This window comes from Pleurodeles waltl, chromosome 10, assembly GCF_031143425.1.
Source record: "Pleurodeles waltl isolate 20211129_DDA chromosome 10, aPleWal1.hap1.20221129, whole genome shotgun sequence".
Taxonomy (NCBI): domain Eukaryota; kingdom Metazoa; phylum Chordata; class Amphibia; order Caudata; family Salamandridae; genus Pleurodeles; species Pleurodeles waltl.
The window spans coordinates 445,566,163-445,591,990 of NC_090449.1; the positions used below are offsets into that span (position 1 = coordinate 445,566,163).

Below are 25,828 nucleotides of genomic sequence, written 5' to 3' on the forward strand. Positions count from 1 at the left end.
TAGAGAACCCAGACGATCGTAACCTAACATGTTGCCTGGTGGCGATAGAGGTACCCATGACGCCTGCACTACAAGACTCTCCGGAGACGGATGTTTAGCAAGAAACCCTGGGTACCCTGGAGCAGCTCTATACCTCCAGGCAACAGATCTATTAACTGCCGGCGAAGAAACAGGCTTTCTCCACACATCAAAAATTGGATCAGTGAGAGCCTCATTAAAAGACAGCAAGGGCTCTGCAACAGTTGAGGCTGGATGTAACACCTCTGTCAAAATATTGGTCTTGACCTTAGCTGAAGGAAGTGGGAGATCCAAAAAATCTGCAGCCATCCTTACAACTGAAAGAAACGAGGCTGCCTCCTTGGTAAACTCCCCTGATGAAGCTAAGTCCCATTCCGGAGAAGTGTCAAGCCCACTGGCAGAGTCTAACCCCTGAAAGTCACCTAGGGGTTCCACAATTTTCCCTTCCTCCAGGAGCTGTTTACGGAATTCTCTTTCCTCCAATAACCTTAGGGCCTTCCTTCGGGAATCCAATCTGGCCTCCAGCCTCGGAGTCGATAAAGAGTTAACCGACGTCGAAGATCGGTGTGGAGTTGGTGACATAATCCGATCTCCGGAACCATCCGACACCGGCACTGGATCCATCGGCGGCGTGTATAGCAGATCTTTCCCAACCGACGCCGTCTGACTCCGAGGCGACTGAATTGACACTCCTTCCGCCATCGGGACATACATCGGAGTCAAATGTCCATCCACCAATGTTGACGCCGGACTAGTGCCCTCTGTCGGACAGAATGGCATAAAGAAGCCGAAGCGCCCAGAGAGAATGCAAGGAACCAATGGGGCAGCCGGCGCACCACCTCCCGTGGCCATATTCTGAAATATGGCAATCATGGCATTAAGAAATGCCGCCGGATCCGATCCTGGAGTAGGGAAGGCAGACACCCTTATAGAGCTGGTGCGGGATCTTGGACATCTGACTGCCCCGGAGAAAAGCGTGGATTCCGAGGCTCCATCACTTCGAAGACCGACGGCGCCGGTGAAGTCTGTGGAGTCAGAGGTTGGGGAGTCACCGTCAGGCTGATCTCCCACGACTTATGGCGTCGAGTAGAAGGAGACCTCGACCTCAAATGGCTTCTTCTAGAACATGGGTACTCACAAACTTTTTCTCGGGGGCCAAAATTGCAGTATGGTTTGCGGCCGAGGGCCGCACTGAAGTGACAGCGGGGGGCGGGGCTTAGAGGGGGCGGGGCTTAGAGGGGGAACAACCACCCCACCCCCTTTTTCAAAACAATGCTAAACAATGCTGTATTTTGAATCCAGGTATAACTACAAACCTACAAAGGGGACATTTTGAAAAACATTTTTATTATCAGACAATAGTAATCTTAAGAGGCATGGCATGGTAATTCTTGTGAACAGGATATTCAGCACAGGCCCAATGCAGCACAGTTTTCTCTGAGTCTGGAAAATAGGTATGTCAAAGGAAGACATACTACAAACTTATTTTGCACTTCATGTCTCTTATTAGTGTTCTGTAATCTGGTATTATGTCTGAAACGGCAAGCCTTAAGAGCTGATCCAGATGTAAGTCTGTTAGCTTATTTCTGAATTTACTCTTCAAAAGTCCCATTGTGGAAAACGAACTTTCGCAAACATATGTTGACCCGAACATACAAATTATTTTCTGGGCCACTGTGGGCCACTGTAAAAAGAACAGGAAATTTGTCAGAAGGCACAATGTTCCAGAATTCTTCTGGTGCCTGCCCCAAAAAAGATGCTTCAAGAGCCGAGTTATGCTGCATGTCTATCAGCTCCATTTGTGCTTGCGGTCTTTTCACGCCAATAAGTTCAACAGCATCAAGAACCACCATCCAGGGGTTTTCAACAGCCTGAATAGGGGAGTGAGGGTTCTGAATTGAGAAAATCGCCTTTTGATCTCCCCAGAAATTGCCTCAAGACATGCACCAAGATTTAGCGTTGGCAGCATTTCTTGTGCATTTGGAAACCTCTGAGTCACAGCCAACAGTTTTGGAAAGTGGGTGAAGTCAGCAACATCCAGTTGTTCTTTGAATAGCACAAGCTTACTTTCAAATGAGCAAATACCATTCATCATGGACCACACAAGCTGTTGTTTGCCTTGCAGCATCAAATTAAGAGCATTGAAGTGTGCAAATAGATCTGAAAGAAAATGGAGCATTAAAAGCCATTTCACATCCTTTAGTTCTGGGAATGTTTGACCTCTGCTGTTAGTAAAGTGTTCAATTTCAGGAAGCAAAGCAATGAACCGCTCCAGAACTTTCCCTTTGCTTAGCCATCGCACTTCAGTGTGCATCAAGAGGTCTGTATATTCAGCTTCAGAATCCTGCAGCATAGCCTTAAAAAGTCTATGGTTTAGGGCTTTGGCACGAATAAAATTAACAATTTTCACTGCAAGTTTTAGGACGTTATTCAGTTCTCCATGCTTTAATTTTGCACACAGAACTTCCTGATGAATAATGCAGTGGTAGTCTATTACAGGCTGTCCAGTGAGCTTCTTTTTAAGCAAAGATACAAAGCCTCTGTCATGGCCTACCATAGCAGGCGCGCCATCTGTTGTGATGCTAACAAGACTGTCCAGTGGTATGTGATGTGTTTCGAAGTAGTTGCAGATACTGTCCAGAATATCTTCTCCTCTTGTGTGCCCGTGCAGTGGTAGAAGGCACAGGAGCTCTTCTTTGGGATGAAGTGATTGGTCCAAATACCTCACCCAAACTAATAACTGGGCCACATCGCCTATATCTGTGGACTCATCCATGGCAATGCTGAAGAACGGTGACTCTCTGACAGCTTTGAACACCTGCTCCTGGATATTTTCACCCATTGCCTCTATTCTGCGTGCACAAGTGGAATCCGATAGCTGTAGGGCACCAATTTCTTTTAAAATGCTGGATTTGTTGCTATAGTTCTCAAACAAAATTTCAGCTGCTGAAAGGAAACATTTCTTCACCAGCTCTGCCTTCGTGAATGGCTTCTTATGTTTGGCAAGCAGGTAGCATATTTTGAATGATGCTTCTGTAACAGCCTCAGATTCCTTCATTTGGCAAAGGAAGAGCTTCTGCTGGGAAAGAAGTGTTTGCTTTAACGATGCCACTTTTGCTGAACGCAGTTGTGAGTGCAATGGGAAGTTCTCACTATAACTTGCGTGTCGAGTTTTGTAGTGCCGTTCCAGGTTATATCTCTAAAGAACATTTACTTTCTCTTTGCAAAGCAAACAGGTAGCTTTCTCCTTTGGCCATTCAACAAACAAGTACTCTTCTTCCCATGCTGCCTGGAATGATCTGTGTTCACTCTGTATGGATCTGGGTCGTTTGCAAGGCTTGGTAACTGGACTGTAGGCCATTGGTCTCAGCAAGTTTGTGCAATGATTTTCAAGGGTCAGGAATCAGATTTTCCCCTCACAGCCAAAGGACCAACACCACTTCACGACCGACAACACTTCACGAGCGACCGATGGACCGACACCGCCTCACGACCAATGGACCAACACTGCGTCTCGCTACAGACCTTTGTGCACAACAGCAAAGTAATATAAAGTGATGTGTAAAAGGAAACAAAGCATACCGTGATCTAACAATTGGCAACACACATGCTGGCCTTTGCCGATTCCCAGAGGACCATGTTATAAAAAGTATTTTTTGCAATTATGCTTGCAACCTGCTAGGAATACTAGAGTGATAATGAGGCCAATGAATGGTATACGGGCCTCTTTTTAGAAACTGTTTTTTTTCAGCATGCTGGGTCACACAGCAATAGAAATCAACTGTGCGCGAAATGCCAGGGGCCAGATAACAAAAAGTGTATTATTGTAAGACATTTTCAACAGCCCTGGCTCTAGTAGTATATTCCTACACTAATCACAAGAGCCAAATGGGAATGTTCCAGAGTATATCCCTATCCTAATCACAAGAGACATTTAATTAGATGCAGCAGCCATTTATCATCCGCACCCCTGGGAGGAGGAGTAAGCTGAAGGTGTTTGCCCATCACACAAAGTGTACCCCACTGGACACTTCACAAATGGTTTGATTTATATTGGGATTGTCATCTGATTTTTGGTAGTTTTCATGGGTGGGTGGTTTCTCTCTGGCTGTACTGGGTTGGTGGGCATGGGTTATAAAAGTAAGCATTATTGTTTAGAGGTTGCACAAACAAAGGTCTAACTTGGTGCCTAAGCATTACAAGACAAAGATACAGCAGCACAGTTCTTACCCTTGCAGGGTCCGGTCTATCACACACAGCGCCATCTGCTCTCACCCCTATCGCCATCTGCACACAGCGCCATCTGCTCTCACCCCTACCCCAGTTACACACACTGCGCCATCTGCACACAGCGCCATCTGCTCCCACCCCTACCACAGTAACACACACAGCGCCATCTGCTCTCACCCCTACCCCAGTAACACACACAGCGCCATCTGCTCTCACCCCTACCCCAGTAACACACACAGCGCCATCTGCTCCCACCCCTACCCCAGTAACACACACAGCGCCATCTGCATACAGCGCCATCTGCTCCCACCCCTACCCCAGTAACACACACAGCGCCATCTGCTCCCACCCCTACCCCAGTAACACACACAGCACCATCTGCTCTCACCCCTACCCCAGTAACACACACAGCGCCATCTGCACACAGCGCCATCTGCTCTCACCCCTACCCCAGTAACACACACAGCGCCAATCTGCTCTCACCCCTACCCCAGTAACACACACAGCGCCATCTGCTCTCACCTCTACCCCAGTAACACACACAGCGCCATCTGCACACAGCGCCATCTGCTCTCACCCCTACCCCAGTAACACACACAGCGCCATCTGCTCCCACCCCTACCCCAGTAACACACACAGCGCCATCTGCATACAGCGCCATCTGCTCCCACCCCTACCCCAGTAACACACACAGCGCCATCTGCTCTCACCCCTACCCCAGTAACACACACTGCGCCATCTGCACACAGCGCCATCTGCTCTCACCCCTACCCCAGTAACACACACTGCGCCATCTGCACACAGCGCCATCTGCTCCCACCCCTACCCCAGTAACACACACAGCGCCATCTGCATACAGCGCCATCTGCTCCCACCCCTACCCCAGTAACACACACAGCGCCATCTGCTCTCACCCCTACCCCAGTAACACACACAGCGCCATCTGCACACAGCGCCATCTGCTCTCACCCCTACCCCAGTAACACACACAGCGCCATCTGCACACAGCGCCATCTGCTCTCACCCCTACCCCAGTAACACACACAGCGCCATCTGCTCTCACCCCTACCCCAGTAACACACACAGCGCGCACACATACAGCGCCATCTGCTCTCACCCCTACCCCAGTAACACACACAGCGCGCACACACACACAGCGCCTTCTGCTCTCACCCCTACCCCAGTAACACACACAGCGCCATCTGCATACAGCGCCATCTGCTCCCACCCCTACCCCAGTAACACACACAGCCCCATCTGCTCTCACTCCTACCCCAGTAACACACACTGCGCCATCTGCACACAGCGCCATCTGCTCTCACCCCACCCCAGTAACACACACAGCGCGCACACACACAGCGCCATCTGCTCTCACCCCAACCCCAGTAACACACACAGCGCGCACACATACAGCGCCATCTGCTCTCATCCCCACCCCAGTAACACACAGCGCACACACACACAGCGCCATCTGCTCTCACCCCTACCCCAGTAACACACAGCGCCATCTGCATACAGCGCCATCTGCTCCCACCCCTACCCCAGTAACACACACAGCGCCATCTGCTCTCACCCCTACCCCAGTAACACACACTGCGCCATCTGCACACAGCGCCATCTGTTCTCACCCCACCCCAGTAACACACACACACAGCGCCATCTGCTCTCACCCCTACCCCAGTAACACACACAGCGCGCACACATACAGCGCCATCTGCTCTCACCCCTACCCCAGTAACACACACAGCGCGCACACACACAGCGCCATCTGCTCTCACCCCAACCCCAGTAACACACACAGCGCGCACACATACAGCGCCATCTGCTCTCACCCCCACCCCAGTAACACACAGCGCACACACACACAGCGCCATCTGCTCTCACCCCTACCCCAGTAACACACACAGCGCCATCTGCATACAGCGCCATCTGCTCCCACCCCTACCCCAGTAACACACACAGCGCCATCTGCTCTCACCCCTACCCCAGTAACACACACTGCGCCATCTGCACACAGCGCCATCTGTTCTCACCCCACCCCAGTAACACACACACACAGCGCCATCTGCTCTCACCCCTACCCCAGTAACACACACAGCGCGCACACACACAGCGCCATCTGCTCTCACCCCTACCCCAGTAACACACACACACAGCGCACACACACAGCGCAATCTGCTCTCACCCCTACCCCAGTAACACACACTACATTAAAAACAAATAAATAACCAAAGAGCCTTACCTGACTCAAAGCACTGTAAAGATGCCACAAATCTGGAACAGCAGGCAGGCGGGCAGCAGATGTGGAGCCGGTGACAGCAAGCAGACGACCAAAGCCCCGTAAAAGTTAGCTGCAAGCGCTGACTTTTATGGGGCTTTGGCTTCCAGGATCGTCAGGGCAACGCAATAAACAATGGCTGCCGTATGTAAACAGAGGAGGGCCGCGGGAGCATGCTCCCGCGGCCCTCTTCTGTGTTTACATACGGCTGCCATTATGATATGGCGTTTGGTGTGCGTCTCGCGGGCCGCCAAGCTAGATCCGTGGGGCCGCTGGCGGCCCGCGGGCCGTACTTTGAGTACCGTTGTTCTAAAATTTCCGTTGAATGCTGTGCATTGGGGAGAATTCATTAGGTGAGGAATCCACAGGTAGTTGTATCCATCAGAAAGGTACGTTACCTAGAAAAGCCATAGATGCACCTTTTTTCAACGTGGAGACTGCGCTCTAGGGGAAATAGGTAGTGGTCTCAGTTTTTGCGTAACAGGTTTGTATACATTTTACAATCCATCTTGCTATACTTGATTTAGTAACATGGTTGTCTTTATGAGGTAGAGAAAGAGCAATGAATAGTTTTGTTTATCTAAATGTTTTAGCTCTATCAATACAGAACTTAAGTGCTCTCGTCACGTCTACTGTGGGGGAGGGTCTCAGCAACAGATTCAGGTTGTGAAAAGCAAACTGGCAATTCATTAGTCTGACTGAGATGAAAGTAAAGTGAGATACTACTTTTGGTAGAAATTCTGGATTGGTACAAAGAATCACTTTGGGGGTCATTCTGACCCCGGCGGTCAGAGACCATGGGGATTCTGACACCCCCTACCGCCATCCTGTTCCTGGCGGGATGGCGGTAGGGGGTGCCGCGGGGCCCCTGGGGGCGCCTGGGGGCCCCTGCAGTGCCCATGCCAATGGCATGGGCACTGCCGGGGCCCCCGTAAGAGGGCCCCACTTTGTATTTCAGTGTCTGCTTTGCAGACACTGAAATACGCGACGGGTGCCACTGCACCCGTCGCACCTTCCCACTCCGCCGGCTCAATTCTGAGCCGGCGTCCTCGTGGGAAGGTTGATTTGCCCTGGGCTGGCAGGCGGCCTTTTGGCGGTCGCCCGCCAGCCCAGGGCAAATCCCAAAATACCCTCAGCGGTCTTTCGACCGCGGAGCGGTATTTTGGTGGGGGAAGTCTGGCGGGCGGCCTCCGCCGCCCGCCAGACTCAGAATCACCCCCTTTGTCTTTATGTATATGGAAAAATGGTTCTTTTAATGTTAACGCCTGGAGCTCACTTACATGCATTAATGAAGTGACTGCAACTAGAAAAGCCAACTTCCATGAAACAAATTGTAAGGGACATGAAGACAATGGTTCAAAAGGCAGTCCCATAAGCCTAGTGAGTTCCACGTTAAGATTACAGGAAGGCACTGAAGGTCATCTTTGCAGTATCACCCTTTTAAGCCATTTCATAAAAGCTTTTATGACAGGGATTCTGAAAAGAGAAGACCTTTGTTCTGGAGATACGCAGTGGTAGCTGCAGCCTTTGGCCAAGCTTGCAAGTATAGAAGATACAAACTAATATTTTGTATGGACATCTGCCAGGGTCCCACTTTTCAGAGATGCAAAAGTGTGCAAAGCGTTTCTTCTTTGCAGCATAGCACGCTCTTGTGATTTGTCTACGTGCTTCATTAAGGATGTCCATGCATTCTTGAGGTAGATTCATATATCCGAATTCTTTGACTTCAGCAGCCAAATTGCAAGATTCAACTCCTTGGGGTTTGGGTGCCTGACTTGTCCCTAGTTCTGAGTTAGAAGTTCCGGGCAGAGAGGAAGTTTCTCATGGAGGTATGTAAGGAAATGCCTCCTTGGCATGGTTACCCCCTGAGTTTTTGCCTTTGCTGATGCCAAGTTATGATTTGAAAGTGTGCTGAGGCCTGCTAACCAGGCCCCAGCACCAGTGTTCTTTCCCTAACCTGTACCTTTGTTTCCACATTGGCACACCCTGGCATCCAGGTAAGTCCCTTGTAACTGGTACCCCTGGTACCAAGGGCCCTGATGCCAGGGAAGGTCTCCAAGGGCTGCAGCATGTCTTATGCCACCCTGGGGACCCCTCACTCAGCACAGACACATTGCTTGCCAGCCTGTGTGTGCTGGTGGGGAGAAAACGACTAAGTCGACATGGCAGTCCCCTCAGAGTGCCATGCCAACCTCACACTGCCTGTGGTATAGGTAAGTCACCCCTCTAGCAGGCCTTTCAGGCCTAAGGCAGGGTGCACTATACCATAGGTGAGGGCATAGGTGCATGAGCACTATGCCCCTACAGTGTCTAAGCAAAACCTTAGACATTGTAAGTGCAGGGTAGCCATAAGAGTATATGTCTGGGAGTCTGTCATACACAAACTCCACAGCACCATAAAGGCTACACTGAGAACTGGGAAGTTTGGTATCAAACTTCCCAGCACAATAAATGCACACTGATGCCAGTGTACATTTTATTGTGAAATACACCCCAGAGGGCGTCTTTGCAGCTGGAGGATTCCCCCAATAGGATTAGGGATGTGCCCCCCTCCCCTCAGGGAGGAGGCACAAAGAGGGTGTAGCCACCCTCAGGGCTAGTAGCCATTGGCTACTAATCCCCCAGACCGAAACACACCCCTAAATTGAGTATTTAGGGGCTCCCAGAACCTAGCAAGATAGATTCCTGCAACCTGAAGACGAAGAAGGACTGCTGACCTGAAAGCCCTGCAGAGAAGACGGAGACACCAACTGCTTTGGCCCCAGCCCTACCGGCCTGTCTCCCCACTTCAAGAAAAACTGCAACAGCGACGCGTTCCAGAGTCCAGCGACCTCTGAAGCCTCAGACGACTACCCTGCATCTAAAAGGACCAAGAACTCCAGAGGACAGCGGCTCTGCTCCAAAGAAGAAACATCTTTGCAACAAAGAAGCAACTTTTAAAGACAACACGTTTCCTGCCGGAAGCGTGAGACTTTGCACTCTGCACCCGACGCCCCCGGTTCGACCTGCGGAGAAACAACACTACAGGAAGGACTCCCCGGCGAGTAAGACCCTGTGAGTAGCCAGAGTTGACCCCCCCCCCCCTCCCGAGCCCCCCCCCAACGACGCCTGCAGAGGGAATCCAGAGGCTCCCCCTGACCGCGACTGCCTGCTTCTAAGAACCCGACACCTGGTAAAGACACTGCACCCGCAGCCCCCATGACCTGAGGGATCCTACCTCCAGTGCAGAAGCGACCCCCAGGTGGCCCTCTCCCTTGCCCAGGTGGTGGCTACCCCGAGGAGCCCCCCCCCTTGCCTGCCTGCTTCGCTGAAGAGACCCCTGGGTTTCCCATTGAACTCCATTGCAAACCCGACACCTATTTGCACTCTGCACCCGGCCGCCCCCGTGCCACTGAGGGTCTACTTTTTGTGCTGACTTGTGTCCCCCCTGGTGCCCTACAAAATCCCCCTGGTCTGCCCTCCGAAGACGCGGGTACCTACCTGCTGACAGACAGGAACCGGGGCACCCCCTTCTCCATTGAAGCCTATGTGTTTTGGGCACCACTTTGACCTCTGCACCTCACCGGCCCTGATCTGCTGGTGTGGTAACTTTGGGGTTGCCCTGAACCCCCAACGGTGGGCTATCTTGGACCCAACTTTGAACCCTGTAGGTGGTTTACTTACCTGCAAAACTAACAAACACTTACCTCCCCCAGGAACTGTTGAAAATTGCACTGTCTAGTTTTAAAATAGCTTATTGCCATTTTTGTGAAAACTGTACATGCTATTTTGCGGATTCAAAGTTCCTAAGTTATCTAAGTGAAATACTTATCATTTGAAGTATTACTTGTAAATCTTGAACCTGTGGTTCTTAAAATAAACTAAGAAAATATATTTTTCTATACAAAAACCTATGGGCCTGGAATTGTCTTTGAGTGTGTGTTCCTCATTTATTGCCTTTGTGTGTACAACAAATGCTTAACACTACCCTCTGATAAGCCTACTGCTCGACCACACTACCACAAAATAGAGCATTAGAATTCTCTTTTTGCCACTATCTTACCTCTAAGGGGAAGCTTGGACTCTGTGCATGCTATTTCTTACTTTGAAATAGAACATACAGAGCCAACTTCCTACAAGGTACAACTGATAGATCCAGTAGAGTGGTGAACCATGTTTGTCTCGCCCATGCAGGTGCGCCACTGGTATCATTGTGAGCAAAGTTTGTCTGAGTTTCTGAACCACATGTGGAAGAAGAGGGAGAGGTGGAAAAACATATGCAAATGTTCCTGAACAGTTCATCCATACAGCATTGCCCTGAGCTGAGACTGAGTGTGTGGGCACCTGGAGGCTAAGTCTGGGCATTTAGCATTTTCCTTTGTTGCGAATAGGTCTACGTCTGAAAACCACCATCTTTAAAAGTACACCCCCCTCTTCACCCCCACCGCCACCATTTTGGTAGATAGAACATGGTTGTCATTTTGTCCGCATGAATAAGAACTACTTTGTTAACCAGATGCATCACAAAAGATTTGAGTGCTTGATAGACCGGTAGCAATTCCAGATAGAGGAAATGCATTATTTTGTGTGTCTGATATAAAGATCCTGTATTGTGAGGTTTTGGAAATGAGCACCCCATCCCATTTAGGAAGCATCCCTTGTGAGAATGGCTTGCGAAACAGGGTCCAGGAATGGCCACCCTTTCGAAAAGTTGGTTTTGTTCCACCGTTGCAATGCACGAAAGGTTTGGTTGTCTACCAACACTAGATCCTCCATGCGACCCTGCACCTGAGAACATTAGCGTGTTGGTCATACCTGCAACATGTGCATGTGAAGACCTAAGTCAATCAACCTCTAGGACTTTTTTTTCCTCTAGGAGCTTCTAAAGAAACCTCTGTGTGAGGATGTATGTGTATGATGCTATTGTATGTGGAGGATGACTCAGGTGAGGAATGTTTAGAAGCAGTTTCATATTGAGGCCTCAAAAAAAAAAAACCCTCTTGAAAAGGGAAGTTGGAGCACACCCATAGATTTCGTCCCCTCATTACCCTTTTTCATTTTCTCCAGGGCCTAATCCACTTGGGGTCCAACGAGGTGTTTATCAAAAGGGACATTTAAAATTGTTTGCTGCACTTCTTGTTTTGAACCAGAGATACGTAGCCATGCAGGTTGGCGTATTAGAGCACTAGTGTTGATACCTCTGGCTGCGATATCAGATTAATGTAATACACCGCTAATGGAGCTTTTCGATATGAGCTACCCCTCATGAACAATTTCTTGCCCTCTCTTCTATGCTCCTCTGGGAGGTATTGGAGCAATTGTTCTATTTCATCTGAGCGGGCCCCATCATACCTTGATGGGAGTTCCTGTGTATTAGCGATTCTCCAGTGGTTTGCAGACTGAGCAGCCACCCGCTTGCCTGATGCATCAATGACTCTTTGTCAGGAGGAGGTGGTTCTTGTGCAGCTTGAGTTTACCTCTTTTCCTAGCATTGGTTAAGACTATACTGGTTACAGATGCTCGGACCCGACTTAATATGCACAGAGCCTGAGGCCTTCTATTTTTTCTTCACTCTTGGAGTAATAACTTGAGCCTTAGCTGGATCTTGGAAAATGTTGTCTGCATGTCTAAGCATCCCCTTAAGCACTGGGAAACACTGAGAATTCTTATGAGATTATGTAATTGTTTCAAAAAGGAAATCTTCCTCTACAACATCATTATGCAAGGGTACTTGATGGTAAGCTACAGCCCTCCCCACTAGTTTCTGGAAAGAAGTAGTGTCATCAGGTGGTGAAGGCCTAGCAGGGTATACCTCAACATCTATATCTATGTATGTATAAACATCATATTGACACCAGGGATCTGTGAGTGTTTTTAACTGGTCCAAGTCATCTCCAGTATCCTGTGTAATGTGTGGTGAATGAGATAACCCTTGTGGCGAAAAAGGACCACCATGCAATTGCTGCAGAGACAGAATGTGGTGGACGTGCTGTGGTTGGTGGAGGAGATGAAGAAGGCTGGTGAGCTTCTAGCAAGTCCTTATCTGTGGGTCTGATTGACTGGAGGTGTAGAATGGGCTAAATCCTCCTCAAATTAAAGCTGTCTTATAGAAGGAGTGGATATAGCAGTTTTTACCAACACCCTTCATGTTTTAGGCTGGATATGAAAACGAAATAGCTTGCCTTGGAGCTGCTGCTTCATTTTATGAAGGATGGGCGTCGGTAGTGATTTTGGTTTCGAGCTCTTTTTGGACTCAAGGTTTTTCAGTTCTGAAGTATGGTAAGAAAAATCTCAGGCAAACAGCCCCCTTGTTGAGGCCCGCTGGGAACTGCAGCACCCGCCCAGAAAGGAGCACAGCCCGGTGGTTAAGCATGCCACTTCGGTGGGGCAGCACCTGTGTATCTGATAAGGGATGCTTTCTCTGTCTGAACTATCCACTTGAAATACCATTCAAGTATTAATCTTTCACTGAAACATCAGACCAGTTTGTGTGATTGTGTCAGAAACTGGAGGACATGTGCTTGATGCACAATTGCCAATTATTTTTTCATCGATCCAGCAGGTCCAGAAACACATTCCAGTCTTGGGCTTCTAGCATGAGGGACATCAAAGCCAGGGACAACATTTTCCACAGCTCCTTCTTGAGAAACCTGTTCAGAACACAGAGGTCTAAGATCAGGTGAACGCAGCCATCCTTTTGGACCAAGAAGTACCATGAGTAGAAGCCCTGGCTCAATTCGAACACTGGTACCAGCTGAACTACCCCTTTCTTAAGCACAATTTCTACCTCATGTTCAAGGATCTGAAGGTGACTGGATGGAAGGATGGAAACAGAGGGGGAAATAGGAGGATGGACCTGCTGAAATGGTAGGGCATACCCACTTTCCACAATGTGTAGCACCTACTGGTCTAAAGTGATGGGCTGCCAGGCCTTTGGAAAGGAGGATACTGGTCCTCAAACTGGCGCCCTGTGTTTTGACAAGAGGGCTCAAGGACTGCTTCCCTGAAGTGGCTGTGGAGGAAGATAATGAAAGGGGAGGCAGTGGAAGGGGCAGACCTCTTCCCTTGCTATTCGGCCTTGAAAGGATAGCCCACTGAAGAAGCCAAAAAACGTTTTCAATTGGCAGTAAACCCTCAGCTAGGTTTGTAGGCCAAGAGATCTTGCAAGCGTCTTGCCTTCGTAGAACCTCTCTAGAGCAAATGGGGCCGAAGACGTGTGACCCTCATAGAAGGGAGTTCATAAATGTGGATTGGACGTCTTGAAAGAGGTCTGAACCTCCCTGCCGTGCGTGATGACAAAGAGAGATTGAAGTTCCCATGGCTCAGGGGTGCAAGTCTGCTGTGTCTAACCAGTACTGAATGACTTGTTTTCGCTGCGGCTTGTCCAACCTTTACCAACTCTTGGAAGTAGAGATGAATGTGGTCCAGCAAATTGGATAGTACCAATTGGGCATTGTCTCAGAGGATGCGAGTGGAGCAACTAATGAGGCAGGTGGCATTTTAAGATTTCAGGGCCATAATGCCCGCTGCAAACAACTTCTTGGTGAACTGCTTGATCTTTTTGGAATCTGACCAATGGGGTGGTTGGGACAAGCAGGATGCCTGGACCAGGAAGCTATCCAGTGAAGGGTGTGATAACAGAAAAGATGGGTCACTAGGTGTCGGTCTTTATCTTCTCGCTACTACCGACGCACAGCTATAAAGGAAGCGGGTTACATCAACAGTGAGCTCAGGCTCCGAGAGGGCTATGTTGAAAGGCAAAAGAGGTTCCACAGAATGTTATGTAGTTTGGAGCACCTAACAAGAAGGTGGTCTTGGATTCAGTATAAGAAAGCTGGAGAGCCAACACCTCTGCTGCCTTAATGACTTTGAGATTAAGCAGTGACCTCTGGGGGAGGAAATAATCCACTTGTGGAGTACTTCACATTTAAATGAGGTGTCAGAGCCTCTAACATATTTAGGAACATCCAATTCTGAGTCCAGCATCAAACAGTGCCTTTTCCTACTCGTCTGTATCTGGGCAGGAATCTTCACTGGAGTCAAAGTCCCTGAAAAAAATGTGCTCTTCTTTTATAGGGCACTGAGCCTCTCTCCAAGATCAGTGTAGAGGAAATTTAATGAAAGGCAACAGATCGGACCTTGTTGGCAGTAGCGTCTATTGCTCAGACTGTGGAGCCGGTGGAGTTTATTAAGGCGACAAAGGTTAAGAACAAGACATGATAGAAAGATGTGGTGGCACTCAGCATTGCTCCAAGCCTGCAGCATGGATCAGTCTCATTGTCGAAGTCTGAGTCAAGATGACAGGTAGCCATGGAAGAAATGGTTTGAAGGCTGTAGAGTACGGCATCTAAACAACTCTGAATACATATCCCATTGGAACCAAAGGGCTCGGCGGGTGCTCCAGAGGGGACCATGGCACACCTGAAAATGTCCAACATTGTTATAAAGAAAAGAGTCCACATCAGGGGGTCTAAACACTCACACCCAGTCCTCCATCAGACATAGAATGGAGGACCTGGCCCTGATTGACATATGACGCTCCAAATATGAAGGGGAACAACATTACACGTTCTTCACTACCGTTCACTGGTCCTTTTCCAGGATTTCCTATTATTTAGTTGATAGTAGCATGCACCCCCAATCCCCCTGTCCCTACCCCAAGCAGCGCAACCTCTAAAACGAAGTGATTAAAGATGACTACTCAGAACCTCTGTTCTTCCCCCAATGCAGGAGACCTGGATTTCTTTTTAAATGATGGCCCTATAAAGAGTGACGAAGTTAGGGACCCTGTTAAAAAAACTTAAACCTAATAAAGTGCCAGGGACAGATGGAATCTTCTAAAACAAACATTAACATACCAACTCCTCCACTCAAGTGCTCAGTGCCAATTGCGCTGCTGAACTTCGATCTATCGCATCTATCCCAGTTTCACACCAGGCCCATATTAATATCAAAGGAAAAAATCAGGTTTTATTAAAAACAAGCAATTGACAATACCAGGTTTGCATACAATTTAATAGAGGCAGCGAATAATTATCAATGGCAAACTGTCAGATAAACTGATGCTGCAGTGAAGAAAGCAACAAGGGTTCCCCCTTGTCCCTATTAATATTTGTCCTTAGCATGAAACCCCGTAGCCTTACCCCATCACTTAAAAGAACCCAACAAAAACATCTTACTTTTTGTTTGGGGCAACTCAGCCCCAAGGGTGTCTAGAAACAGTGAAATCTGGCCCACCCACCCATCTTACTTCACTCCACGCCAATTATTTCCTCAACTCTTTCCCATCACCTATGACACCAGTTACTCATAACCTAGAGGGTTTGCCAGGCCAGAGGTACCTAGGCTTCTTGCAAAGGACAGAAGGAGAGAAGGAGACAAATTGGGACTAAAAGATTTCTATAAACACTGAACATTCAGCTATTACCCCACGACGACTATAGATTAATCCAGGCGCTGCACTGGATGGGAGATAGGAAAATTCAAATGAAATTGTAACTATTTCTAGGGTTTTTAAGAAAGGTGGAATTCTTGACTCTGCAGCGGTTTAAGGAGCTGGGAGCCACCAAACCTCAGGACCCTTTAAGTTACATGTTACACATATATGCAGAACTGAATTAGTGTGCATGGTGTTGATAATGCCCTCATCTAGGAGCCATTGGAGGGCAATAGGATTGAACAATTAACTAATGAGAACTAGAAGTATTGTTCAATACATATGAAAGAAATATTAAACAGCAGACTGGCATGATTTTTTTTTACTTGGACTTTATTGCACACCCATGAACTTGAGGTCTGTTGCTCTGATATAGCATGACATGAACGAATGAATAAATAATGAATGCAAAGTACTTATGTATCACATAGCTACTCAATGTACTGACACTCTAGGCAAGATAATGGGGTAAGTCCCGACCACCTAATTCTGCTATAACAAAAAAGTCTTCAATTTCTTTCCTAAATCTCACCATAGAATTTTTCAGTCTGAGGTGCATAAGTAAGTGGTTTCAAGATCTAGCAGCCAAGAACGAGAAGGAAGAGCCTCCCCAATGCCGTTTTTTTAAACATGGGACCTCGTACTAGAGCACAAAGACTGAGCCGGACAATATTCCGACATCCTCTCATTTAGGTACTTAGGTCCCTGCTTGTGATGGCTCTGATGGGCCAGAGTCAAAGCCTTAAACAGAAGGCACTGCCACACTGGAAGCCAATATAATTTATTTCGTAGTGGAGACACCGAAGCACACTTAGGAATTTAAAACAATAAGCAGACCACTGTATTTTGAATGACCTGTAATCGGTTTAACAAGTAATCAGGCACACCCAAATGAAGGGTATTGGAATAGTCCAATCTAGATAAGATTAATGCTCTCACTAATGTCACCTGAGCTTCTTGAGGGAGGTAGTGTAGAAATTTCCTTAACATCCGCATACTCAAACAGCACATTTCCACTATGGAAATATCTGGGCCCCAAAAGAAAGCAGAGTATCAAAAAGAACCCCTAAAGTTCTAGCAGACATTGTTGGCAGGGGGGGGTGGGGGGTGGGGGGGCGGGTGGTACCTGCTCTGACCAGGCTCCCCTCCATCCCAGAGATGGAACTCAGCCAAATATTAGCACCATGGTCTTATCTGGATTACAATGGAGTTTGTTAACTTTAAGCCAGTCCAACACTGCCGTCATACTGCCTGTAAAAAAGCGTCTTTCGCCTCAACAGAGTCCCCATCATAAGTAAACAACAGTTGGGTATCATCTGCATAAGAGATAAGGATGATGTCAAAGGATTCCACCACTGCAAACAGGGGACCATACAGATAAGAGTGGGACTGAGGGAAGAGCCCTGCGGCACTCCCCATCTCAGGGCCTTAGCCTCTGACGCAAATGGCTTCATCCAAACCATCTTGTTGGAAATGGCCCTTTTTGCAGGGTCATCCCCAGTCTTTTTCCCTCCTTCCTCCTATTTTTTTTTTTTTACCTGCTTTTGTTGGCTTTAGGACTCTGGGCACTTTACCACTGCTAACCAGTGCTGAAGTGCAGAGGATCATGTGTAAAATGTACTGTTGATTGGTTTATCCATGATTGGCATATTTGATTTACTGGTAAGTCCCCAGTAAAGTGCACTAGAGGTGCCCAGGGCTTGTAAATCAAATGCTACTAGTGGGCCTGAAGCACTGGTAGTGTCACCCACATTAGTAGCCCTGTAAACATGGCTCAGACCTGCCACTGCAGTGTCTGTGTGCAGTTTTAAACTGCCAATTTGACTTGGCAAGTATACCCACTTTCCAGGCCTCAACTTTCCCTTCTACTACATGTCGGGCACCCCTAAGGTAGGCCCTAGGTAGCCCCAGGGGCAGGGTGCAGTGTATGTTTAAGGTAGGAAATATACTAGTGTGTTTTATATGCCCAAACAGTGAAATACTGCCAAATTTGAGAGCCGATACAAATATGGAGTTTAGGGTCTTTGAACTCACAATTTAAAAATACATCTTTTAGTGAAGTTGGTTTTTAAATTGTCGGTTGGAAAATGCCACTTTTAGAAAGTAGGCATTTTCTTGCTTATACCATTCTGTGACTGCCTGTTTATGGATTGTCTGTCTGGGTCAGCTTGACAGTTGGGATGTTTTGCACCTCTCTAGACAGTGACACAAAAGGGGGAGGGGGTGTAGCTTGCATATCCTGATGAGCCATCTGAGCTAGAGAGGAGGGAGGAGTGGTCATTCACACCTGAAAGGACTGTGCCTGCCCTCACACAATGCAGTCTCTGACCCCCTGGTGTGCATGTGTCTGGGGCCTGGCCTGGCCTGGCCAAGGAAGACTTTGCTATGACGTTTGCCAACTTCAAAGGCAGAACTGGGTATAAGAAGAAGACCCAAAACCCCAGACTTTTAGAATCTTTCAGGAACCAAGAGGAACCTCTGCCCAGGAGAAGAGCTTAAGAACTGAAGGAGGAGTTCTGTCCCTTTGCTGTGTTGCGTTGCTGGACAGGCCTGCAGTTGCTGCTTCTGGGTGAACTCTGCTGTGTGTCCTGCTTGAGAAAATTCTCCAAGGGCTTGGAGTAGAGCTTGCCTCCTGTTGGAAGTCTTAGGGACACCAAAGACTTCAGTTTCCTCGACCTGCAGCACTGGGAACTGTGTGTTTTTTGCTGTTCAAGTGGAGAAACCACAGCGACGCCGCCAACGACGCCCCTGGCCTGCACTGTGACCTGCCAAAGCCACACGGAGTCGCACTGCCCGCGTCGCACCACGACCCTGTTCTCCCCAAAGCCGTCAGAAGACAACTTCACTGAGCCACTGCTCGCACCGCGACCTGTGGGCCCTGCACTCCGGCATCGCCTGCTCACACCGCAGCCTGGACAACCCCTTCGCCGCCGCTCCTGCTGACACCGGCGCCGCTGCCTGCACGTGGCCACTGCTCGTGAGGTTTTTGAAGCACTGTCCCGTCCCACACCGCAGCCCCGGTCTACCGACACCAGCACCATCAACTCCTATGTCCTCACCAGGCATCCTGCGTGCACCGTGGCCTGTGGACACTGCACCGCCGGCTTGGGCCTACCAACGACAGCGCTTGAACAACAACGACGACGCTGCCTGCACCGTGACCTGTGGACACCACACGTCGCACCCCCCCCCCCCCATAACCCCCCCCCACTTTCACACCGCAGCCCTGGTCTCACCGATGCTGCACCGAGCTGCTGCCTGCACCATGACCTCTGGGCACTGCACGTCGCATCGTCCTGCTTCGCACCGCAGCCCCAAAGCCATCCACACTGGCAAACCTGACATGTAAAGCCTGGAGTTCGATCTGCAACAAGTGTGACCTCAAGGGCCCGATGAGTCCTGCACCGACTCTGGAACCGATACCGCGACGCCGCTCTCTGGAGCTCACCACGAGGTTCACAACGCCCTACAAATCCAAGGTAATGTTTGTGGGCCTTCCTGACACCGTAGTTGGCCCACAACGGCGCAGGCCTGAACCTTTGGTTTTGTTGATCACAACGCCGTGATAGCCCCAGGTGGAGCTATTGGCTTCAAGGAACTGTATTGTTGAGTAAATCTTGCAGAATTCATATTTTTATTACTGTATGTTGGATTTTTATTGTATTTGATCTTGTTTTATATAGATAAAGATTGGCTATTTTTCTAAAACTGGTGTGGTGTCAGTTTGTAGTGTTTTCACTTATTACTGTGTGTTATGTGCAAATGCTTTACACGTTGCTTCTGAGATAAGCCTGACTGCTCGTGCCAAGCTACCAAGAGGGAGAGCAGGGGTTATCTGAGAAGGTATCTCCCTTACCCTGACTAGAATGAGGGTCCCTACCTGGACAGGGTGAAAACCGACTGCCAACTAGAGACCCCATTTCTAACACACCTGCTGCCAGTTGACCAGAAAGGACCTAAGCCATTCAGCAGCTGTGCCAGTCACCCGCATTTGCTTTAACCTGAGCAGCAGCATGATGTCATGGTCGACCGTATTGAATGCTGCAGACAAGTCCAACAGCACCAAGGCAATGTTAAAGCCAGAGTCCAGATTTGAAACTAATGGACTCAGATCTCAACTAAAGCTATTTTGGTGCTATGACGGGATATGAGCCCAGATTAAGAGGGGTGATGCAGATTGTTGTCCTCCAGAGAAGTGGCCAGTTGTGTATTAACCAATCTTTCCAGGACCTTGTCCGCCGCCGGTAATGGAGAAACCGGTCTAAAGTTTGACAGTGACTGAGGATCCGCACTGGCCTTTAACAGAGGAATGACAGCCCGTTTCCATTCCTTCTGGAAGGTCCTTTACCGAATAGAAGCTTCAAATAAGTGGTGATAGACCGGGCCAATGATCTCAGCAACCGATTTCAGTATGTGATTGGTAAATCGAATCAGAGGGAGCTCCCAAAGTACATTGGGAGAAAGCAGATATCACCTTGGCCACCAGAAAAGGAGACAAATTGGGGCATTCCCCCAGAAATCGTTCTCTACACCAGAAAATTGAAGGGAGTCAGAATTATTTGCCTGTATTTTGAGGACCTTGTTCTTAAAAATAAAATAAAAAACTCACTAAAAGTGAGCACAAAGAATTTAGCTGGGTTCTAATGAATGGAAGGAGGCTTTAGGATCAGTAAACCTATTACAATTTTAAAGATCTCTTTACTATCATTATTAGCTGCCTGGATACAATGGGCGAAATGGGTGCTCCGGGTCTTCCTAATAATCTTGTGAAAAAACACCCAATGCCTTTTGTAGACAGTTTTATCCTCTTCCTGATACTGCCTGCGCCAAGATCATTCTAACTTCTTACATGCCGCCCACTCCCAGGCACGCTCAACCGAAACAGACAGGTTGAACAGGTCTAACCCGGTTTCTTCAACATTCTTCTCGGGCTACGAAATCAGCTGCTTTCTCCAGCCAGCTCTTAGCAGCGCGCTTCATCTCCCCGCCACCGAGGCAGATAATAACAGTTTCGTTTTCACAAGCAAATTACATATCAGATGTCACTACCAGGATGCCCATTTTCTGAATTTAGCATGGACATGCCTCGAGATCTAGGTTTTGGACACACATCTTTATCACTGTGACTAAAATGACTGAAGTTGTTCTGACACCTGCCAACCCATGACTGCTGATCTATGTGCATGGTACTCTGAGCAGGTGAGGGATGAAGTTTAATAGGAATGTAATTACTGTTGGCCAAACAGAAAGAGGCGTAAGGAAGACGTTTCCATGGTAAAAGAATGTATTAGAAACCTCATTTATTGTAACAATACAACTGACAACTATGCACTACTGCTACCCTCTAGCTCTAGGTTGAAAGACTTTTGGCACCATCTCAATGGCTATATGGCAAAGCATAAGGGAGAAGAGAGAGACAACCTGATATTTAATGAGCACTGAATTTGGGGTACAGTTGACAATCAATGTTGGAAAGGTAAAGAGCCAGTAAGTTTATCGTCTGACACAGAATGTATGGTTTATTTTGTATATTTGTTAATATGCTACTTTCCGATTTGACTAAATAAAAAGGTGTGGATGAGATAAGGACAATTGAAAATCCATCATGATTGAGCCAGTGAAGCACTACACGTTTATATAAGGCATGAGGAAATCTACTCACCCAGTCTGATTTTATAAGGGAAAGTTTTTTTAGGGACTGCTTGCCCGTTCTGGCAGCTGACAAAGAACACATTCTGTCCACTCAGAAAGTGAATGAGCACTAAAGATGCCTTTAATTTTTGTTTTTATCTTGTGACATTTGCTCTGCATTCAAAGATAGAGGTCAAATGTTAGCTTCAAGTCTTCTTACAATTTGCTGATAATTTTGTCCTGGTGTTTACTCTGACTGAAAAGTAAGATGATTATGTAAAATGAAACTGTGCTATACAACAAGTGTGAAAGGGTAGAATGTAGGATGTCTGTTTTTTTTCTAACCACATTTAAATAGCTTGTAAATTAACTGTACAAATACTTCACAATATAATTTCAGTAGGCAGGGAAACATTTTTTTTTAAGTCGTGTGATAGTAACTAAGATTTTAATAGGATGAAAACAAATTACACTTTACTTGGTGATGTGCAAATGAGATTTTTGCTGAAATCCAATCTCCACACAGTTTATTCCACTATGTAGTCTTATCAGTAAAACTTCATGTTAGTGGGAAGGTTTGTGGCCATTTCAATGGAAACTGTCCGGTCTGTAGAAGGCGCGACCCTAAATAGTAGGGCTCCTTTCAAAACCTACGTGTATTCCAAGACTGAAGCCTTTGCATCCTAGCCACCTGCCTAATGTGTTGAATAGAGCGGGGTAGGCATATTAGTCCCTTTGTCAGAATATATATATATATATATATATTTTTTTTTTTTTTACGCGGACTGAAAATAGTTTCCATGTCCCATGTATACAACTTGTAAGGTCAATGTGATCCCACTGTGCCTTTTCCCACCTAGTCACTGTTCAGTTAATGACACTGATACGCAAGAATCCAATTTTTAATTTTTCTCTGCACCTATAAACCTTTCATTCTTTGACACCTGTATCTTTCTGTTATATTTACTGTTTATATCTACCCAAGCGTAAGAGTATGGTTAGCGAGAAAGTTCATAAATATTCCCTTGTGGAAATTGTCAGCAAGCAAGACCAGGACCACAAGTTAGAAAGACTTTGACGTATGCCTGGTGTGCCTCAAGAAGGGGGGTTTGCCAGTTTTAGAAAAATCCCCTTCTTAGTCTTTTAAGAAGCAAACATTCTTCCAGTGGGTGCAGAAACTGGCCAAGTAGATTTAGAGGACCTCAGATTGCCTTGGCAGGAGCCCAAAGTAAACTGCAACTTTGTGCAGTTACAGTAGCGATGCTCATGTTCAGGTCACTGAATAAGTGAGGAAACTGTTCAGGGTTTGCACTCTCTGTACAGAGCATATATTACTCAGGCATGTTCTGGGCTATTTGCTTCAAGCGTGAAACCAATAGTGTTGCATCAAAATGCAAAAGCTCAGAAAATTATCGAGCAATGTAAGAGTCTAGAAAGTGAACATTTTACCCAAACTGGCTTGTCACTCTGTCCTGGTCTGTCACATGAAGTTCAGGAAAGTTATTCTCTTGAAGCTTAACTGCTAACTGGATTAGGATCCCTTTATAGTACCCAATCGTTTTTTTCTGCACTGAGCAAGCAGAGTAATAGGGATACTTGAAATAAGTCTCTACGACACTGCTCAAGGTCCCCCATGCTCCTTTGCAATAACCAGAACATTCCCACAGCTACAGGAGAGAGACTGCACTGTGGTTACAGATGTAATAAATCAGGGATACTACAAGATAGCTGGCAAGCTCAGAGCAGCAGAGACACAGACCTTACTGCAGGCAGAGAAACTGCCCTTGCAGAAGCTCAAAATAACTTTTACAGGGTGCACCATTCCCAAAAAAGATTACTAGTTACACAAAGGCTCTGAAGGAACAAATTGGAAAAGAAGTGGGCAGGTTACTGGGGTAGACAGGCTAGAGGAGTTAGGGGAATCCACAAGTCAGAAAGCATTAAATAACATAGCTCCCAAGGATTGGGGCTGGACTTACTTCATTAGACCATAGTATTTTCAATGAAATTAAAATGTTAGGCCGACTCTAACAAGCACAAAGCAAGGGTGTCTAATAAGAGTGCTCCAATTAGATGCGGCTATGGAGTAATCAACCACCACCCGGTGCTTTTCTTGGATCCAAGCCCCAATCAGTAAGACCCTAGGGAGAAGAGTTGGGAACAGGGATATTCTACACAATGGGAAAGGTTTAAAACCCTAGAGTTAAATGTGGTAATTAGTTGCTGTTTATTTGGAAGAATCTGCTGACTGTTCATGAAGCAGTCAGGAGCAGAACAGTCCATTATTGGTGCTCTGAGGGACCTCACAAATTGATACATCAGTAAAAGAAGAGAGACGGATCAGCAATCATAACTGTGAAATAAATTTTACAAAATTAAAGTGCAACCTCGTTGGCATTTATACATACCTTTCAACAGTTGCTGCTAGCGTATAACAGGGCTGTAAAGTCTTGGTTCTTATTTGATCTGTAACACATATTCTCTCATCAAAAAACTGACAAGAACCTTGGATGCCCCATTTTCCATCCAGAACCATGTAGATAGGATAAATATCCTTCTCAGTTGAAGTCTCCCTCTTTGACTCCAGAATTCCAGTTTCAAAATCAATTTCTTCATATCTGAAACAAGGTAAAAAAAAAAAAAAAAAAAACCTTTTAAATACCAACTGAGCAACTTCTACTATGAAAAAATGCATTACTCTCAAATGTTTAAAAAAACAGAATCCACAATATAAACCCTAAAACTCCTACTTGGGGTCAAATCACAAGTGTTCCGGAGCAATTGTTGGAATTTTTTGGCAGCTGATAAAATCCAATACTCTTGGGTTTGGATAAATTCCACTTATTCCAACTTCTGGGTGCTTAATGCATGAAGTCTGCATGTCTGAGAAATTAATGTTTTTTTCAGCTACAAAATGTGGCCAGGAATGAGTATTGTATCACACCCAGTAAGCAGAGTGTAATAAACACCATACAACTCAGATTGTTTAAGGGGCAACTTAAAAGACTACACGTGAGGGGGGCGGGGGGAGTCTGCTAGGCCTATGTCTCTATGAATTTCACATAAGCAAAAAAACCTGTGACCAATGCTAATGTGCAGTTGTCAACACAATCTGTGAATGCATTCTAACCCAACACAGCTAATCTTACCAAATGCAGACAAAGACTTTGTTTAGAATACACAGAAGGCAATTCTTATAGCGCAAGAAAACAAGCACTTGCAAAGCTGATCTGTTTGGATTTGGCTGCCGGCCCTCAGACTTCTCTAATGCTTGGTGTGAGAGCCTATATCAATATTTAAAAAAAAAAAAAATTATAGTTGAAAATTTGCTTTTTTCAAAAGACACATCTGTAGGAAAGTACAATCTTTCTTGGCATGTTACCCCCAATTTCTGCCTGTTTGTCAGTATGTTTTGCCTGTCTCACTGGGATCCTGCTAGCCAGGACCCCAGGGCTCATAGTTTGCGGCCTATGTGCGTGTTGTCAGTATGCTTAATTGTGTCACTGAAGTTCTGCTAACCAGAACTCCAGTGCTTATGCTCTCTACACTTACCAAATTAGTCACTATCATTTAGTGACTTCATATTCCAAATCCATTTGGCACACTGGACCCCCCTTATAAGTCCCTAGTGTATGGTACTTAGGTACCCAGGGCATTGGGGTTCCATGAGATCCTTATGGGCTGCAGCATTTCTTTTGCAACCCAGAAGGAGCTCAGACCAACCTTTCTTCAGGACTGCCACAGCAGTGTGTGCACTATTTCACAGCCATTTTCACTGTACTTAAGTAACTTATAAGTCATCCATATGTCTAACATTCATTTACTGAAAGCTAGGTGCAAAGTTTCTATGTGTGAGGGCACCCTTGCACTAGCAAAGGTGCCCCCACGTTATCCAGGGCCAATTCCCCAGACTTCATGATTGCGGGGATACCATTACACATGCGCACTACATATGGCAATGTATATATGCAGCTTCACAATGGTAGCTCCGAATACGGCCATGTGAGGTGTCTAAGATCATGGAATTGTCCCCCTATTCCAAATCTGGTAGTGGTGGGGGGATGGATGGGGAGGGGGCCAATCCCATGCACCCTGGGGGCTCCACCAAGGACCAGTACTGCCAAACCATCTCTCTGAGGTTTCCACTGCAGCCCCAGCTGCTGCCATCTCACAGACGGTTTCTGCCCTCCTGGGGACTGAGCAGCTCAATCCCAGGAAGGCAAAACAATGCATTTCCTTTGGGAGGAGGGTGTTAC

General features: G+C 47.1%; 1 protein-coding gene across 1 annotated transcript in view; it reads right to left on the minus strand.

The window, feature by feature from the left end:
• GTF3C1 (general transcription factor IIIC subunit 1) overlaps positions 1-25,828 on the minus strand; it is a 1,928,973-nt gene that overhangs the window by 1,851,152 nt on the left and 51,993 nt on the right. The window contains exon 2 of the mRNA XM_069210709.1: positions 23,981-24,190. Within this exon, the coding sequence (XP_069066810.1) occupies positions 23,981-24,190 (210 nt within the window). The remainder of the gene's footprint in view (positions 1-23,980; positions 24,191-25,828) is intronic.